Consider the following 18,824-nt stretch of genomic DNA (forward strand, 5'->3'; position numbering starts at 1 on the left):
TTACCTGTGCAGTTGCAGTGGTGCCTTTTCTGCAGCCAACTGCTGCTCACACTCAAACTCTCCACTCCCACAGGCAGTTGCAGAACATTTAGCACAGATGGAATGTGGATCTGCAGGTGGAAGAATCCAGTGAATTTCTTGCACTGGGGTTTATCAATACTCCAAATCATAAGGACAGGGTTTTTTGAAACCTGCAATCACATTCTTAATTTAAAACCAGACATCTGAATACTCTGTGCAATAAGTAACTTTCCTATACGATTGACTCCAATACTTATGGTGCAGAGAAAGTCTAATCATGAAAACGTGAATCTTGTTCTGCATTCCATGCTCTGCCATGGACTGTGGGGACAGCCCAGACCACAGGTTCTCTCTGCCCCCATCTCCTACCTGTGAAAGGGGAACAGGAGCAGTTCCCTTTCTCTAGTGAACGTTTATCACAACAATATTTAACACCACAGGAATGCAGGGGAGAAGGGGCAGTGTAGGTTTGCAGCTGCCATGACTTGGGCCATCAGGAGGTGAAGACAGAGCAGGTCGACCAAGTTTTCTTCTCTCCAAATAGTTTATGGTACAGGAAAACCTCTGTACAGCTCCATACAACACGTCAGGCACAGGGCCAGAGTCAGACACCCAATTACAGCCAGCACCTATTCCTTCTTCTTTTTTTCAGGAGAAAAAAGGGGAGGAAAAAAAAAAAAGACACACTTGTGTAGAATACAACCACAATTTGAAAAACAAGAGCACTGGCATCCTCTGGTAAAGCCTAGGCTGAAAACTTATCCCAGGATGCGTGCTCTTCCAAAAATCTGCCAACCCCTGCAGCGTTCAAACTTCTTGTATGACCACAGCCACATGAAGAATGAAATGAAACCCCATGGAAATCTTTGACATTTCTACTATTATGCAATGTTTGGGTGAAAAAAAAAAAAAATTGCTGAAATTCTCCTTCCCCTTCCAGAGTGAGTTTAGAAAAACTATTTCTAGCTTTTTTTAATTACACATTTCACCATTAAAAAGAAACCATCCATAAATTAAAAGAACCACTAACTAGGGCTTATGTAACCCATTTAGAGTGGGAAATTGGTAACACTTGGGAGCAAAGTCTGTTCCTGTAATTTCTGGAGTCTACACCATTCATTTGATGTGTGCAAACATCACGAAAATTGTTTATTTAATATTTGCATTAACTATTTTATTCAAAAAAAAGTTAATCATGAAAAAGGGCATCTGTGTCCAATGGAATCTAAAATAAACACTTTTATAGATGTTTAATGATCTGAGGGAGAGTTTATCACTGCTTTCATTAAATAGTCTCCCAAGTTAGAGATTTACTTTACCCAATTCCATTTTTAATTTTCTTTTTTTTTTTTAAGTGTTTATGGATCTATCACATTTTTGGTAGAAAACTGTTGTACTGTGTTCGTAATCAACATTATGGACACTTCCCCAGTGGACAATATTCCATGTTAAACTCCTGCCTCTCCCCCATTTCTGACCCCGTGTTGGGGCAGCCAGCCCTGGCCCTGGGACTGCTCTTGTGTCGAGCCAGTCACTTAATCAAATGTTCAAGTGATGAGAACATTCCAAAAATAGCTGTTCCTATTGCATCATTGCTGTTCCAAGGGCTGCAAATATCTATGTTTCAAATGAAAGACTTTCTCCTAACTCACAGCAGTGGGTACCAGCAGGAACGACCCTCTTAAGACTCTTAGAAATCTGAATTTAAGGAAGCAGCTCTACACTGATCAGCACAAAACACTGCTCATGTCTTGGATATGCATTTCCCACACAAACAAATTAAAGGGCCACAATGCAGCTTGCCCTACATCCTGACAATTCCATCTGCACACATCTGGGACTGATCATGCCACGGCTAACCAGGTGCATCATACATGGATGAAGTAAAGAAGTTGCATAAAATTTATTTTTCCACCTTGTTTTACAACATTCCCTTTTAAGTTCTTACACATCTGCAACATATAACTCCACAGAACAATAAATAATTGGCATTCATATTTCTCTTGACTCAAGAGTATTTACACGTTGTTTAACTAGATGACAGGTACAAAACATCGGCATCACAGTAAATACCATTTTGACACCAGAATCCATTTCCCCATTAAAAATTAAATTAACTTAACATTGATTTTTTTAAACAATTTTAACAATTAAAAATGTTCTCAAAGGCATATAAGTACACAAGTTGTCGTAGGCAGTAGTAATGGACCATATTGGCAAAGCTGTGAAACCCAGGATCTCATGCAAATCATAGTTTAATACTTATGAAATAAGTATATAATAAGTATAATACTTATAAATAACTAATAATAAATAAAAGAGCCCATCCAGCTCATGCTGAAGTGGGCACTGGACTGGCCCCAGCAATTGTGGAGATCAACCCAATCCCATGGGAACAGTTCCCTGCACAGACCTCAGGACAGTGAGCCCCCATCCCTGGTTCAGGGCACTACTTTGCAAACCAGGGATTTATGATGCATCAGAGGCTGCAGCAGCTTTCTTCAACAGCTAAAGCCAAAAGAGCAGCTTTAGGGATTCACACACCTGGCTCTCTGGGGCTCCCTGACAAACCCAGCTCAACTACAGCAAAACTCCCCCCAGCAACTACAGAGGACGAGGGAGGCTGTCCTGACGTTTCACTGTGAAGCTCAGGAGACCACAGAGAAACACCCTTGGTGCTGCTCAATTTGGCCCAGCCACAGCTACAGCCCTCAGCACACAGTTCTCAACCCCAGGGGGACACCAGGGATGTCACTCATCGCTCCTCAGCCCACTTCTGATAAGACCCTGCACAGATTTAAGCTGCTGCTGTTGAATAAAGAACGTTGTGTTTCCATTGTGCCTTGAGCTGAGTGAAATGAATGTTTGCACAGATGAACAGGACCAGCTCTATGGAGAAAAGAAATGCAGAGAGAAAGGGGAGAAAAAAGGGATGAAGAGGGTTGTGACATGTGGAATTATTGCAGAAAGGCAAGAAGAAAACAATTTGTGTCAGAAAACCTACACATTAATTTACCACCACGGCAGCTCAGCACAGAGCACTGGCTTCCCTACAGCAGGGAAGCAGGAGCACAAGGTGGGACACACACCCAACCCTACAGCATCACCTGGAGCCATGGGAAGCAGGAGCACACAGTGGGGAACACACACCCAACCCTACAGCATCACCTGGAGCCATGGGAAGCAGGAGCACAAGGTGGGGCACACACCCAACCCTACAGCATCACCTGGAGCACAGTCCCAAAGCACAAGAGTTAGATATGAACTGCTACATAAATCAGACAAATAATGGAATAGTAAGAACACCAAGGCTACAAACCAGATACTATACAGAAGAAGAAAACAATGCTTCACTCTCAGAAAGTACAAATTATGAGCCTACTAGAGGAAAAGATTAAATTTCCAGAAGATAATCCATTTATTCCAATGTACAGTAAATATGAACATACGTATTAAACTTTGCTTTTAAAAACATTTTTAAATAACTTAGGAGAAATAGATTGCAAACATAAAGTGCTAAACTTGAAATATAGAAGCATTCCTCTTTCCTGCTGTTTCTTAGATGGCAGTTTTAGTTTTCTGATTGCTTTTAAAAATTCAGTGTGTATCCAGACAGCAATTACTTCCTGGATTTACAACCTTGTGCAAAAACACGAGCTGCAAAGGAACATAATCTGCACCCCAAAGCACAGCTATGGATCATTATCAATTCCACCAAATGTGTGTTATTAAAGTTATGATTCAATAAATACAAATGAAATCACAAATCACTCCCTTTCTTGGTGTGAGCTAATAGTTTGCAAATATGGTCCACTCAGTGTAAACTGTATTGACTTCAGGAAACAGTGAATTCTACCATATACACATCTCAAATATTTACACACAGTAGCATGGCACTGTTGTTGCTGCAGGATGTTTGACCACTAACACACGTGAGAAGGGACAGGGCTCGACACCGACGGGTGCTGAGGGTGTTCACCAACAGCCACAGGGACTGGACTGCTCAGTCACACATTAGGCCAAAAGAAATTCTTGGTTCTTGTACTTAAACCCACTTAAATTAGACTGAATGTTAGGAAGAAATTCCTCCCTGTGAGGGTGGGGAGGCCCTGGCACAGGTTGCCCAGAGAAGCTGTGGCTGCCCCTGGATCCCTGGAAGTGTCCAAGGCCAGGTTGGATGGGGCTTGGAGCAACCTGGGCTAGTGGAAGGTGTCCCTGCCCATGGCAAGGGGTGGGACTGTATGAGCTTTAAGGTCCCTCCCAACCCAAACCATTCTGTGATTTTGTGATTCTGTGAAATGCTGCCTGGGGACTCCAGAACAGCGGCAGGGGTGACATTACCCAGGAGCTGTAGCAAGTCACAATAAAGAAAACGTTAAGGATCTTTTTGGCAAAGTGGGATAATTCACAAAAGGCTGTTAAGGCCCAACTCCCCCTAGACGGGCTGTTCAGGCACTGCTTTTCCTCCACAACACAAATCACTGGGAATGCTGGACTTCTAGGGCTTTTCCCAACATGAACTTGAGAATCAAATAAGTAGAAATGTATATTATTACTACTTTTAAGATAAAGATATTAGAGGAGAAGGGAAAAGGGCAAATTTTCAAAATATTATGAAAAGGTGAATACCAAGAATTAGCTTTTCTTAGCCAGCAAGGTGTTTCTGAAGTTGCTATCTATAAGGACTTCAGTCCAGAGCCTAACTGGAAGACTGGCACACAAGAAAAAATAGTGTGTTAAAAAGTGTTCTCTGTCCCTATTCCTGAAGGATTTTGAAACCTACTTTTCTAAATCAAGAGGGTTTCCCCCACATGAAACAACAAGCTCATACAGACTTGCACCTTCCTCTCACCCCAAGCCACATGCATTATGAAACACATCCAATTTTTTCTAAAACTTCTGGAACTTGCTTCCCCTGCCCTTTGATATTTACTCATAGGAGTTAAGAGCAAGGAAGGCAGGTCAGGCTGTGCAAAACATTCCCTGGAGCAACTGCCACACATCAACCACACAAGCCACAGCTATCTTAGATCTGAAAATTCGAGACACACCACTATGGGCCAACACAGACTCTTTTAGAACAACATTCCCATTTTCCACCAATTTTCACATCAGACCTTTTAATGCAGCACTGTGCAGCTTGAGACAGTGAATGCCTGTAGCAATGGCAGCAGAAGCTGGCAGCCCTTTAAAGAGGTTCAACATGGCACAGAGATGACCAGGGAGCTTCTGCACCTCACAGCAACACAGTGGCCCTGACCTGGAAGGGTTTCCTTGTGATTGGAGAAGTGAGGCCTCTGGGCTGTGCCTTGAGATTGGAGAAGGGAGCTCAGCTCTGGGCTCTGCCTCTCCTGTGCAACCGACTCCCAACGGCGCCAAGCAGTGCCAGCTCCAACCATGGTTTTTATGATGTGGGAACAAGACAGCAAGCAACTAATTTAGCCCAGACTAAACAGCCTTTAGATGAGGATGGCTGCCACTAAAAGCTCATCCATGTCTGATGCATAAACACAACCCTAAAAGGTTCTTGTAACTCTCCGTCCTTCTCCTGAGAAGCCCAAGCATGTGTTGCTCTCCTCATGATATTATAATGTGGGCCAAAGTTAATCATAACACCAGAACTCACTGAGTTTAATTTCTGAAAATTAAAAATACGTGAATTTGCTCTGCACACGAGCCCAACGCCTTTGTATGAACCCACTCCTGTGATTCAAGTTTGGTTTCCAGAGCAAAGCAAGTGCAAGGTTCCAAAAACTGCCTCTCTGCAGGGAGTATGTCATTAACAACACCCACCTAGGAGTGGCTCAGCTTATTTGCAGCTCATCCTCAGAGTTTCACCCTAACAGGAAACAGATTTCGTGTAGCTGTGAGGAGTAGCAGCTCTGTGACCTCTCCTTTCAGTCTCCAAGGATTCAAGACACGTCTGCCACATTGTCTGCAGAACAGTACGAGTCTCTTCTCACGTTGTCGACACATTTCAAGTATGATCAACTGCAAATTTCTGTTCCAAAGAGGATTTGCTTTAGTTTAGATAATTTTCCCCTACACAAATAAATACAGAGTAAAGCTATTATGTCACCAGCTCCTTTTAACAGGAAGCACAAAAGCTAAACAAAACTGAGTTTCCTCATCTTGGACTATCATTTATCAATGGCTGGATACCTCCAAAATCACTGGGGTGACCACATTTCAACTGAAGGAAAATCTCAACCAGGCTCAGATTCTCATGTGTGTGTAGATCCGACATGCTGGAGCCCCGTTCTGGAAACAGCATGCCATAAATCAGGGATCAGCTGTCAGCAGTACAGTGCATCACCTACATTAAGGGATTTCCAAGATGTAAAAAGAATGTAACTACTTAAATCAAAAAGACAAACAATATAAAACAACATAACACAATGCAAAGAACAGCACAGAGACTTGAAAAAAGTCACTTCAAAATTGTCAAATGTAAATCCCAAGGTCAGTTAGCAGCTTTCACAGACTTTTTAACCATGCAAGAGAAACCCATCGCCATCTCAGTTACATGCATTTGACCCCAGTTAAGTGGAACAAAAGTGACAAGAACTGGATGAACTAACAAGTGCCTCCACTCTCAGAACACTCCCTTTTATTGTCAGGTTTCTGTTCACGGCAGTTGTGGAGTCTTTTTCAATAAAGCAGCAGGTAACAGAGATTACCACACGATCCAGATGCAAATATCGGATGGACTCGTTATAGGAACAACTACAGGGTTTTGTCTCTCAGCCATGGGCAATGTCTGTCTCTGGTGTGCAGGGAGAGCAGCCCTAGGATGTAAGCTTCGAGTAGCTTGGGGGAGAAAACCTTCTCCTCAGGTACTTGAGGACGTAGAGGGGAAGGCAGCTCACCAGAGTGATGACGGTGACCTTCCACAAGAATGACAAAGTCGCAATGAAGTAAACATCTGTGTAAGGAAAAGAGCACAAAGTCAGCCAAGACGGGAAGTTCATTCTGGGAAGAGGTGCAGAAAAGGATCTACCAACACTTATTTCTGCCTGTGGCAGAGGGTTGGAACTAGATAATCTTTAATATCCCTTCCAACCCAGGCCATTCTGATTTTTCTCAAAAATGCCTCACCTCCACACTCAAGTTCAAAGCTCATATGATACCTGGTTCCTCACTCTCCTGCCCTTGTTTTCCACAAAAGATGCAGAAACATGAAGTGCAGAGGGTGCGAAGGGCAGAAAGGGATGTGACTCCTCACAGGTAACTGCCCTCACATACTCCACCTGAAACAGGCCCATCCATCTCCTGGTAGTGCTAAGGACTCCTTGTCTGGGAGCTGCCCTCTGCTACTTGGCTGGTAGCCCAGCAAACACACCTCTTGACTCGGAATACCTCAGAATCTCTGCAAAAATAGCCAAAGCCTTGTTCAAAATGGAGGTGGTATAACCAAATCCAAGAGAGGCAAATCCAGCCCATTGGGAAGTTACGCTGGCTGCCTTCAGAGTTAGGGAAGAGCTTTACGGAAGAAGTAGTGACATCTTGTGGTTCCTGAAGGAACAGTGGAACAAGCTCTGTGGGTCTATATTTGCAACTAGACAGTTATTGGGAGAATCTGGAATTCCTCACCTTTTTTCCTCTAGCCAGGGAAAAGGATCAGCTCTGTTTCAGACAACTAAAAAATCAACAACAACCAAACCCATAAGAGAAGGGTCCTAATTAACAGGTTAAAGAAGGTACATTTTAGGAGGCAGCTTTTTCACACAGTTTAAAAGACTAAATCTTTCAATCCAACAGCAGAGGCTTCAATCTGTAACCTCAAGTTCAGTTCCCCAATGGAAATAAAGATCACTGGTACATGAGACAGCTGACATGTGGTGGAGCTCAAAGGATGGATGAGATTTGCTGGGCAGCAGTCTGCTGACCACCTTTACCTCCCCTAGCATTTTGCTATGGAAAGGAACCATACAATGTCTTCCAAGTGCCTTCAAATCACACAGAACTTACTGTAGTCAAATCACACAGAACTTATTGTAGTACCACTATCACTGTACCTATTTGTTGGCTCCATCAACAACCTGTTGCTCAATTCAGCTCTTCACAGTTCTGTTCCTACCCAGACCATGAACTGAGCAGAGGGAAGCCATTAAGCTTACCAATAAACTCGTGTAAGAAGACCAGGGAAGCTATGTAGCAGGAGAGACTGAGCAGCTCAGCCACTATCATGAGCCAGTGCCACGTCTGGATCGTCAGGGCCACCATCAGTAACTCGGTGAGAATCAAGGACGTGAAGGAAATGGCAACAATGTGGACAAACTCGGATTCAAAGAGGAGCAGTGCTCCATACATGATGATGCTACCTGCAAGGGAAGGGAACATTTCAGGATTTGAGTCGAACACCAGGCTAAGCTCTAAACCCCACTGTTAGGTCTTGGAAACGCTGAAACATAACCATATCTTGAGAGTGTTTTTCATGAAACCTGATGAATGTAATGACAACAAATCAGTTACTATTTAGGAGAAAGAACTGATGAGAAGACAGGGAAAAGTTACAGCAGAGGTACCAAAACTTTTATGTCAGTCTCTCATATTCATAGACATATGTAGATAGGAAATTAATACACTCTGCTTTGGCAGCTGGAGATCTCTAACATCAGGAAACTCTATCCTCCCAGAAAAGCAGTTGGTCACTACTCAGAAGCTAAAATATATCAAATTCTTCTAAAACCTACTGCATTGCCTCAGTGCCAAGATGTAAGCTAGGTGCTGAAAAGCTCACTGGATACAAGTGAGCCTCTCTTTGGGCTGCTCGGACCAAGATCTCTCCCCTTTACACTTCCCCCCCAAAAGGAGCACACATGAAAGCTCTGTTAATGAGGCATTGTTCGTGCTCCCATTCTGGAACACTCACAGCCCTGCATGGCCACCTGCACAAATAACTCATGTTAGCAGCATGAGTAATCCACACCAACATCCATCACACGGGGAAGGGAAAACCTGCAAGTGACTAGAGCTCGAGCCACAAAGTTCAAATCCAGCTGTGAACTTTCCAAAATTTAGGACTGCTCAAGTTTTTGGTCAGGCTCATCTCTGCTAGCAACCAGCTCAATTGTTTGGCCTGCTGTTTTCTGGTTATCAAGCACTTCACAAGTGAAGTCACTTTAACCAAACACTGTAACCAGATAGTGGTCTTAGCTCAAGGAGGAATCTTTCCCTCCATGCATCACCCTCTGGCTTTAGCTGTCCACCACTTGTGACTGTTCTATCAATGCCGTAGCTTTGCCACTGTTATTCAGCACCAGGAGACCATGATCCCTGGTGAGGGACTGCACTGTGACAGATTTCAGAAAATAAAGCCAACAGAGATTTTATATTCTTGGATTCACTCCCTGCTGAGGAGGACAATATCAATTAAATCCATAACAATTATCTGCTGATTTTGACCCATTGTCCTGACTCCTGTTGAGAAAGGAGTTTTGGAAAACAAGAAATATTGCCATTTTAGCTTTTAGCTCCATGTTATTGACATGTTTTCCACAATTCCCTGATCGACACTTTTAGAAAGTATTTGAGTTTGAGGTTACTTTACGAAAAAAAAGACAAAACTAAAGAAAAGACCTTCTTAGACATATACCCCCATTACTACACTCACTTTTGGAAAATGCATGCACTTTAATTAAGGCATTTACTTAACTGCTTTAGCAGCCTAACTAGAGTGTATGGGATATGATCAAGATCCTGAGCTCTACTATAACCCTTCAGTACAGATGACTGTGAAGCAACCAGAACTATTGCCACTTCCATTAAACAGGTTTTGAGTAAAATCAGAAGCTACAAATGCTGTATTTTGCATGTTGTCAATAACCTGCAAAATCTCTAGATTTGACAAAATCTATGGAATTGAGTTTTTTCAAAAGAAGGGGAGAGCCATAAGCTCTACTTTACTGCTGAAGCAATGACAGCACTGAAAGGAACTTGCACAAAATTGCAAAGGATGGTGGTTCCAATGATGGTTTGAACTTCTACATCTCTGTCTAGAACAGGATTGACAAACTGCTGCCAATATTAGATTTTAGACAATTTCGTCCTTTAGTAACGCTACTGACACTTTCTGAGACAAAAAAAAAAAATCATTATCACAAGGATATTTGTGAAATTCACTTCATGCCTCACTTAACTTCCTGCAATACCAAAAATTAGATATTCAGACACATTAAAACATCTCAAGGCACAAGCAGAAGTTAATTTCTTACCTTGATAGATGCTTATTAAGACCCATATTAAAAACGTTTTGTATGACAATGGTCGTCCCTGGGGGGGAAAAGAAGACAAAGTTCCATTGGGGTTTTCTTTTATGAACAGTCACTTACAGATCAACTCAGAAATTAATAAAACAGAATCTGAAGATGATTTGGGGGAAAAATAAATAAATAAAACAAATCAACCAGCCTTGAGTTACTCTCTATTCTCATTTTTGTGGGTGCACGAAGGAGACCTGGGACTATGGAAGCTCAACTGCTCACACAGCACAGCCCCATCCTCACTGCACACACAGTTAATTCAGTGCAAAGATGTCTCAGGAGTTTAGTCACTGTACTGTGAAATATAAGATGTGTGTACAGACATATATGTGAATATATTGATATTATTTTTCTAGACACACACAAATCACCATCATATTGAAGGCAGATAGGTTTTAAAAAAAGCATCTCCAGCCAACACAGCTATACCAGTACAAAAAACTCCTATGTTTAGACCAGGCCTAAGGATGGCTGAAGAATTAGTGGTTTATGACATAAGAGACAACATACAAGTGAAACCAGATGGAGACTTATTGAGGCTGCTGGAAAAACAGGCTTTGCTTCTGAGAGTATCTGTTTAACAGAAATCCTTGAGGGAAAGGATATGTTGAAGACTCAGTCCACCCTTTCCTTCAATTAAGAAAGATGTTCCCAGGCTGCATACCCCAGTTATTCAGAACATTTTCCAGGGAGGAAGAATAAAAAATAAAAAGGAACCTAAGACAAGGTTTACCTGCCTGATATTTCTATGGTAAACATCAAATGAACTTTTCTTTGTCTAAGGAGAAGGACATGACTTTGATGCTAAAGCTACAAAAATGGCACAGCAAGCAAAGCTTTAAGTGCCTTTAGATCATCCTCAAGGTAAATTTCTATGAAGGAACCTCTATAGAAACCCCCCCCCTCAATCAAATGAGCATATCCCTTCCCCTCATTCCTTTTTCTGGCTTCAGGATAGCTCCAAATCCCTGACAATTTCTCTTTTCCCTTTATTTTGGAAGAAAGTGGTAATATTAAATCCTTAGAATTTCTCACAGAATGGAACTTCTACTTCCCCAGCCGTTTTTAATAAATTGCATTTCATGTAGCATTCAATAAGTATCTGCCAGGAAATCTGGTTCTATCTATTAATTCATATTTGCCTTTAGAACAATTTTGCTTGAAAATGCCCGATGAAGTTCTGGACTTCTTGACAATATATTTGACTTTACACATTTAGAGAGTTTCAAATCAAGATGGGGACCTTGCCTTAAGCCAAAACAGACAAACAAGAGTCTCCCCCACCTTAAGTAGATCTTTGTAGAGCTCTGGGTACAACATTGCAACTTCAGATTTAACATCCTTGTCCAGAACAAGAGAAAACACTGGAAACATTGTGTAAATTGTGGAGTACCTGGGAAGAAGGTAGAAGACAAGTAAATTATCTCAGGTGTAGATGAGCAAACAAAAATGCCAGTCTTTAGGTGCCAAATTATGTAGACATTATAAAAACTTGCAAAGGGAACACACCAGAGTTTTGCATGTAGGGCAAAGCTGCAGGATTGGTTTTTTGAGTGACTTTTGATCAGGAACACACACACACACACAGGTAATTGCTTCAAGTGATGCAACTGGTGTTACTGGGTTATTAATGGAGCCAAGGACAGACCTGTCCCCACCCCAAAACCTGCTCTGTTCAGGTTTGATTCTGTTTGCCTCAGAAGCCAAACATGATGAATTTGCCTTTTTTTTTTTTAATTAAGTACTCAGAAGTATAAAAAGTCATACTGGGATTACACCTGCAACCCCATATTTTAGACAGAAACTGTCTCCTCCTGCTGAAGAGGTTGGGTTGTCCCTCTTTCTGACACTGTCAGGAGCTGGACCCTAGCTCTCACTGCTGTGCAGGCACCACACCATAAATTGTTCCTCTGCATTTTACTTGGATCCAGGGAACAGATCCTGGAGAATGGGTTGCTTCACGTGTTCCAAATGTGACAAACCACCTTTTGGAAAGGTTTCTACAAATGTCTGCACTGCATTTTCTCAGAGCAGAGGAGCAGAGAGGGGACAAGGATCACATCCATCTCCTGGAGTGGTGCAGTGAAACACAGAGTGAAGAGGGACAATGTTAATTAGCCCAAATCTACTCATTGTGCACAGGTTTCCTTGCTATTAGTAAAAAAGTGAACTCTTACCCAATGATGAGGAAGCCTTGGTAGAGAGGAACTGAAGCAAAGTAAAATACTGATGAGAAAACAGCCTAGAAAAGAAATGAGATTTTTAAGTACTAAGATATTGCAGTAAAAGTAACAGCTTAAAAATACTCTCTGTTCAAACTGGAACATACTTGCAGTGGGTTCTCCAAATTCCTGAAAGGAAGACAGACTAATGTAATGTCAAATCTTTTTATTCCTAGGCAAATCTTGGATGGAAGTTATATTGAACAGCAAACACTGGAGAGCTGTTATAGAAACCTTTTTGTAATGTTATTCCACAGAAAAGAACATAAAGAGTTTCCTCCTAAGTCCACTGGTTCAACCAAAGCCATCCAGATGCTGTGAAGGACAGGTGCATCCTTATTTATGCCTGGATGATACTTTCCCAATGTAAAAAAGGGTGAACACTCATTAATACAAAACTCCAAAGAATTCAAGATTTTTATTTTTTTTTTGGCAGAAGTTACAGGTTTGTTTTCTGTTCCTTTTTTTTTTTAGCTAGACTGTCCTCTGAGTTTGAACTTTCTGTCTCTGTGCATCCCTCTCCAATGCATTTATCCTAAAAAGGGAAGAGGGCAGAACCAGCTTTCTCCAACATATCAAGTAATTCACTCAAAAAAATAATTAGAATTTTTAAGGAATGTTAGAATTTTTAAGGAATGTTAGAATTTTTAAGGAATGTTAGAATTTTTAAGGAATGTATCAGTGCACTATGGTGTGGAAACAGCACCTTCCAAAGAGTAACTTCTGTCCTTAACTGTACCTTTCACTCAAGTTACCACAGCTAAGAACAGAATTTGGCTTATAAACTCTTTAAAATCTCTTTCAACTCTCCCTGCCAACTGGCAATCGCATTTTTGTTGCAGTGAGGCTCTGCACAGGTGTGAATTCCAAATCAAAACTAAGACCTTCAAACAGTGAGAGACCAAAGCTAAAACACACCTGGAAAACAAATGCACTTACTCAGCAGAAGCCTTGAGAGCATTTCCCTGCTTCTGATTTTGAGCATTTCCAAGCACTACCAAACAACAGCGATGACACTCTGCACACACCAGTGTTTTCTAAGGTAGAATATTGTTTGTCCAGTTTTGGAGAAGTTGCTGATATTTGTCCAACACTAGGAACTTTCTCATGTGTTTTCATACCAAAGCAACAATCTAAGTTCCAACTCATGAAAATTTTCAGGACAAATAGGTCCATCCAAAACGAAACACACCGGACCTTTACTTTAGGATTTGGCTTTTTTCATCCCTTCTTTGGAAAAACCCTCATGGCAGTCCATTCACCTGCATTGTGCTGATGCACAGACTCCTGTGGATCACAAACTGACTGAGGGCTGCAGACCTCTTGTAGCTGTTCCTTCCGTGCACCATCAGCAAACGACCCAGATGTTTAAACTGAGTGATAGAGAAATCGGCTGCGAGTGATGCCTGCTTTCCTTCCTGTGAACAACAGCAAGTAAAAGCACAGTGAGATCATTTCATTACTGGAAACACAGCAATACTGTATTATTATTTAGTTATTGACAGAATTTCCAAGAATATTTGCAATACATTAGGTGAGGGAGAGTATTACCTCAGCACTTCTGCCTTCCACCGTGGTTTTTAAGCGAAAAGCAAAACTATGAGAATTCCCATTTGAACCTTGGCCTCCAATTTTAAGCAACCCTCTGGATTATGACTCACAACATGTATGTTAACGTGACACTGATATCGAGTTAGTTCTGAACACAAATTTTCAGTCTCAAAAGTTCACTCAGTGTGAATGTTTTGGCTCGCTGCAGAGTCTGTCACTGCCGCCAAATCCTCTCCCGTCGCTCCAGGCAGCTCCACGTGCAGGAGCCAGAGTTCTAACCCAGAGTTTGTATCCTGAACATGTTTTAATTGTATGTGTAGGGTATATGCTATCAGTGTAATTATAACTACAGCATTTGGAGTATCTAGGCATGATTAAAAACCCAAAAAGTAACCATGGTGGCCCAAATGCAGGGATTCTGCCAAGAACCAAATAATGAATTTGAACTCCCTTACACAGTAGTCTCCTTTACAGTCAAATTATTTTTCATGGTAAGGCTATTGTTCTGACGATTATTCTTGTGGGAGCTTGTGTACTTTCTTGCACAGATTTCTGAGGATTCATTTAAGAGTTACTTGCAAACCAGCCATAGGAATTCTTATTAAACATGAGGTAATCTCACCTTTCCTTCAACTCCAACCCCACAGTCAGCCTCCTGAATCATGCTAACATCATTCCCTCCATCACCTGCAGGACAGAGTACAAACAACATTGGGAGTTAAGCAACAAGGGCAACTTGCAATCCCACCAAAGGCATCCGTACCAGACCATATTATTAAAAGAAACATTGAACCCTATCCACAAAAGCAGGACTTTAAATAAAATCAGGAATTTCAGTTCTTAATTGTTTTAACAGACCCACAGGTCACTGATCAATTAATCTAACTTGTAGATGTACCTACAGTGCTGAAATAAAGCTCACAGATTAACAGTGGCACTTTACCTGGTCAAATTCAAGCTCTGTTTTACAAAGATACCACAAGAAATATTCACGAGTAGTCGGTCATTGAAGTTTCCATATGAAAAACTTCATCTTCGCAATCATCCCACAAAAACACTGCTCCCTAAACCAGCATTTCCAGGTGATATGAGATGACATGGGACTGTTCACTCAAAAGAATCACAGAATATGCTGAGTCGGAAGGGATCCACAATGACCATTGAGTCCAGTCCCTTCATGATCCCTCAGCCCTGCACAGGACCATCCCCAAGAGTCACACCACGTGCCTGAGAGGATCATCCAAATGCTCCTTGAGCTCTGGCAGCCTTGGGGCTGTGCCTACTGCCCCGGGGAGCCTGTTCAGTGCCCAACCACCCTCTGGGGGAAGATCCTTTTTCTAATATCCACCCTAAATCTCCCCTGACAACTCCATGCCATTCCCTGGGGTCCTGTCCCTGGTCCCCACCAGAGCAGAGATCAGTGCCTGCCCCTTCTCTTCCCCTCCCAAGGAAGTCAGAACTGCAATGAGGTCTCCCCTCAGTCTCCTCTTCTCCAGCTGAACACACCAAGTGCCCTCAGTCGCTCCTCATAAGGCCCCAAGGCCCTTCCCATCTTCGTTGTGCTCCTCTGGACGCTCTCTAATGGCTTCATATCTTCCTTATATTGCAGTGCCCGAAACTGCCACAATATTCAAGGTGAGGCCGCACCAAAAGATAGCAGACACCATCCTACGTGGCCAGTGCTCCCAAACCAGTCCCTTACCTACTGCACAGGTGAGTTTTCCAGTCCTCTCCTGGAGCAGCCGCACGATCTGGGCCTTCTGTGTCGGGGCGCAGCGGCAGCACACGACGGCGGGGCACTGGCAGGCCAGCTCCATGAACTCGTACTCGTAGTACTTCAGACACACCTAATTTAGAGACCAGAGGCGTCACTGATGGCTGTGCAGGAAGGTTTCCTCCAGCCACAGAGCTCTGGGGCTGTTCCTGGTTCGGAGCCTACCTCCAGGGAGTCCCCCGAGATCACGAGGGCGCAGTCGTGTTTCCTGCGGAAGGCGTTCAGCTCCAGGTGGGCTTCCCCACGGTTGGTCACCTGGGGAAAAGGATGGGAACTGGGGAAGGTTTGCCTCATTGGGGTGAAAAAAAGCCAAAAAGTCTCGGAGGGAGCAAAAGTAACATGGACAGGACAGGCAGCACACCGAGGGAGTCAGAGCACACCGTCAGAGAAACAAAAACTCGGGGGATAGAAAGCCGGGTCAAAAGAATAAAAACATCCTGCTGGAAAACAGTTGTGATCTCAGCATTCCTCCTGTCCCGAATTCGGGCCCCAAACAAGTCTTGTGAGAGGGGTACATGGGTGTTACTCACTAGTCTGAATATATGGATGTCCTGTGTCCGTGTCACCAAATGTGCGTTCTTGGCTGTACACGTGGCTGTCTCTAACTTATCCCCTGTCAGCATCCACACCTAAAACCCAAATATTTAATGCATTAGATACAAACTGAACAACCACGTCTGCAGGACATCTACAAGTACCACTTGCCAGTTCAGGCATATGAAAGGACTGTTAAAATACACATACAAATTATTCTCCTAAAAAAAACTCTATCTTAAAACACACAAGAAAATTCTCACACACGAAAGAAAGCAAAGCTTTTAAAGAGGCTGAACTGCAAAGGAAGTTACCAACTACATATAACATTTTTCCCACCTGCAATATTTCAAGATTCTGCTGATAAACCTACAAAATACAAGCTAAAAAATGTGTATGTGTGTGTTAACGTGTCCCTCCCCAGCCATTTCTTGAGCGGGCCCTGCTGCAGAAAGACCTCTCCTGGCCCTGCCTGAAATATGGATGATGCAACTGGGATTAGCTCACTGCTGATGTGTATGGCTGGAACACACTAAGTTACTTGAGGTTTGGGGTTTTTTTAGTTTTGGTTTGTTTTTTTTTTTTAAATATACACTGCTCCTTTTATTTTGTGCTGGTCAAGGGGGGGGGGGAATTAGAATGCAATGTCAGCAGCAATACCGTGTTATAATCTGGCTGGGAATTCCTTCAACAGTGTAAATGTATCAGTTTGTTTTGGTTTTTTTCAACTAGTTTTTAACTTTTCAAGACACTGCTCAATAATATTTAATGAGAAAAAAAACTTCAAGGAAAAAAAAACAAAATAAAAAACACACAAAGACTTGCTTATTATAATTTGAGGTTGGAAAGAGATCTGATCTTAACAAGATGGTCCCTGTCATGAATTGCAAGACCCCCCTCACTCTTGATTTATTTCTCGCGTGCAAGGCCCTGATGAACATTCCAGTGCAAGGAGTGCTCAGCAGTGCTGTGCTCACGGTGTGATGACACATGTTCCACACCCCAGCAGCCACAGTGAGGAAAGGAAAACACTTGGAATGACGGTCCAGGACTACACTGTGGGGGCATAAACCCACAACATCACTAAGGAACTCTGTCCAATTCCTCTGGTCTCACTCCTCTGCTGAAGTCCCTGCTGTTTACAGGGATGGCTCCAAACAGAAAGCACTTTTGTAAGTCTGTCCCAAGCCTTGAATTCCACTTCCTACCTAAATCCCAAACACACAGCCCTGCTTTCGATTCACAGCATGGCTTGAGATTTTTTGCTCACTTTGCTACTTAAAGCAGAGAAACCCCAATCAGAACCTACTTTTCTTGCCCAAATCTGAATGTTTAATCCTTTTTTTTCCCCTCTTGTAGTCTGGGATCTGACTGATAAGTTTTCAGAGAGAGAAACTAGATAGGCAGCACAGCAGCTCCCTCACCACTGAGCATAGCTCAGGCTCCAGGTGTCTGAGATGCCAGAGCTCAGAAAGCTGGGAAAAAAAAATCCAATCCTTGATTCTCTTGGCTCAGACTCCCCTCTAGTGGCTACTGAGAATGTGGATATTCACAGCTCCAACCCCAGCACCACAGACCAAACACATCCAAACCTGCCTTTTTTCATGCAACTACTTGAAAGAAGGAATTGCCCAAAAGTCTCCTGTAGTTCCCCACCCTCCTGCCTTCACATTCCCTGTCTGTGCAGGAGGAGCCAGCGCACGTTAGGGGAAGAAAAGCACAAGAGGTGGCACACTTTCATGTGTTCAGGCAACATTTACTACTTCCAGCATGTTCTGTTCCCAAAGTGATGTTTAAAACATATCACCCAGCCCCATCACAAAGAGCATCTGGTGAAGTGTTCACCTTGACAGGGCCCCCAGACTCTCTTTATTTACCATCTGTAGGACAGTGCCATGTCCTCCAGAGGGTCTAAGCATTCCTGCTAGCAGGAACACTGGGTTAGGCAGACCTTAATGCCAGCATTTCTCAGCGTCTCCAGCGTGGGTCTGACATCGGCCTGCAGCTGATCCTCCACCCCGGTGAGACACAGCAGCTCCATCTCCATCTCCAGGCTCTCGATGACCGTGGCCACCTTCAGGGATCGGTCGTGCACGCTCAGCTTCGCCTGGATGTACCGGGCCTGAGGGCAGAGCAGGCACAGCCACAGTCAGCCTCTGCTTTTGTGGCAAACTGGGCTAACCAGCATGAGGGTCAACCACTGAACCTCCCTCTGATAACAGGCATTCAGCCTGGTCTAGGGAGAGGTGTCCCTGCCCATGCCAGGGTATTGGAATGAGATGGTCTTTGAAGTCCCTTCCAACCCAGGCCATTCTATGATGCAGAGATGCCACCTATGAGGGCTGGTGAACACGAGGTGTGTGTTACAGCATAAGGTGGGAAATACTTCAGGGCGTTGTTACCATTTTGTCCCCGTGTTCCTTCAGGTGCACAGCATGGCCTTGAGCACACAAAGGC

General features: G+C 43.1%; 1 protein-coding gene and 1 long non-coding RNA gene across 2 annotated transcripts in view; both read right to left on the reverse strand.

Moving 5' to 3' along the window:
• Positions 1-1,900: 1,900 nt before the first annotated feature.
• LOC114004177 lies at positions 1,901-4,150 on the reverse strand. Its single transcript, XR_003546490.2, has 2 exons — positions 3,249-4,150; positions 1,901-3,189 (listed from the first exon to the last, which is right to left on the reverse strand). It is a non-coding gene; the product is annotated as an uncharacterized LOC114004177 (long non-coding RNA).
• Positions 4,151-4,905: 755 nt separating this feature from the next.
• ATP9A (ATPase phospholipid transporting 9A (putative)) overlaps positions 4,906-18,824 on the reverse strand; it is a 53,010-nt gene continuing 39,091 nt past the window's right edge. The window contains exons 18-28 of the mRNA XM_027751891.2: positions 18,319-18,489; positions 16,364-16,462; positions 15,999-16,088; positions 15,762-15,906; positions 14,682-14,746; positions 13,771-13,926; positions 12,464-12,528; positions 11,571-11,679; positions 10,239-10,296; positions 8,142-8,345; positions 4,906-6,946 (exon numbers count right to left, since the gene is read on the reverse strand). Coding sequence (XP_027607692.1) covers positions 6,810-6,946; positions 8,142-8,345; positions 10,239-10,296; positions 11,571-11,679; positions 12,464-12,528; positions 13,771-13,926; positions 14,682-14,746; positions 15,762-15,906; positions 15,999-16,088; positions 16,364-16,462; positions 18,319-18,489 — 1,299 coding nt within the window. The 3' untranslated portion in view covers positions 4,906-6,809. The remainder of the gene's footprint in view (positions 6,947-8,141; positions 8,346-10,238; positions 10,297-11,570; positions 11,680-12,463; positions 12,529-13,770; positions 13,927-14,681; positions 14,747-15,761; positions 15,907-15,998; positions 16,089-16,363; positions 16,463-18,318; positions 18,490-18,824) is intronic.

The sequence above is a fragment of the Pipra filicauda genome, unplaced genomic scaffold (genome assembly GCF_003945595.2).
Source record: "Pipra filicauda isolate LSUMZ 115617 unplaced genomic scaffold, ASM394559v2 scaffold275_size1018216_pilon, whole genome shotgun sequence".
In the NCBI taxonomy this organism is placed as follows: Eukaryota; Metazoa; Chordata; class Aves; order Passeriformes; family Pipridae; genus Pipra; species Pipra filicauda.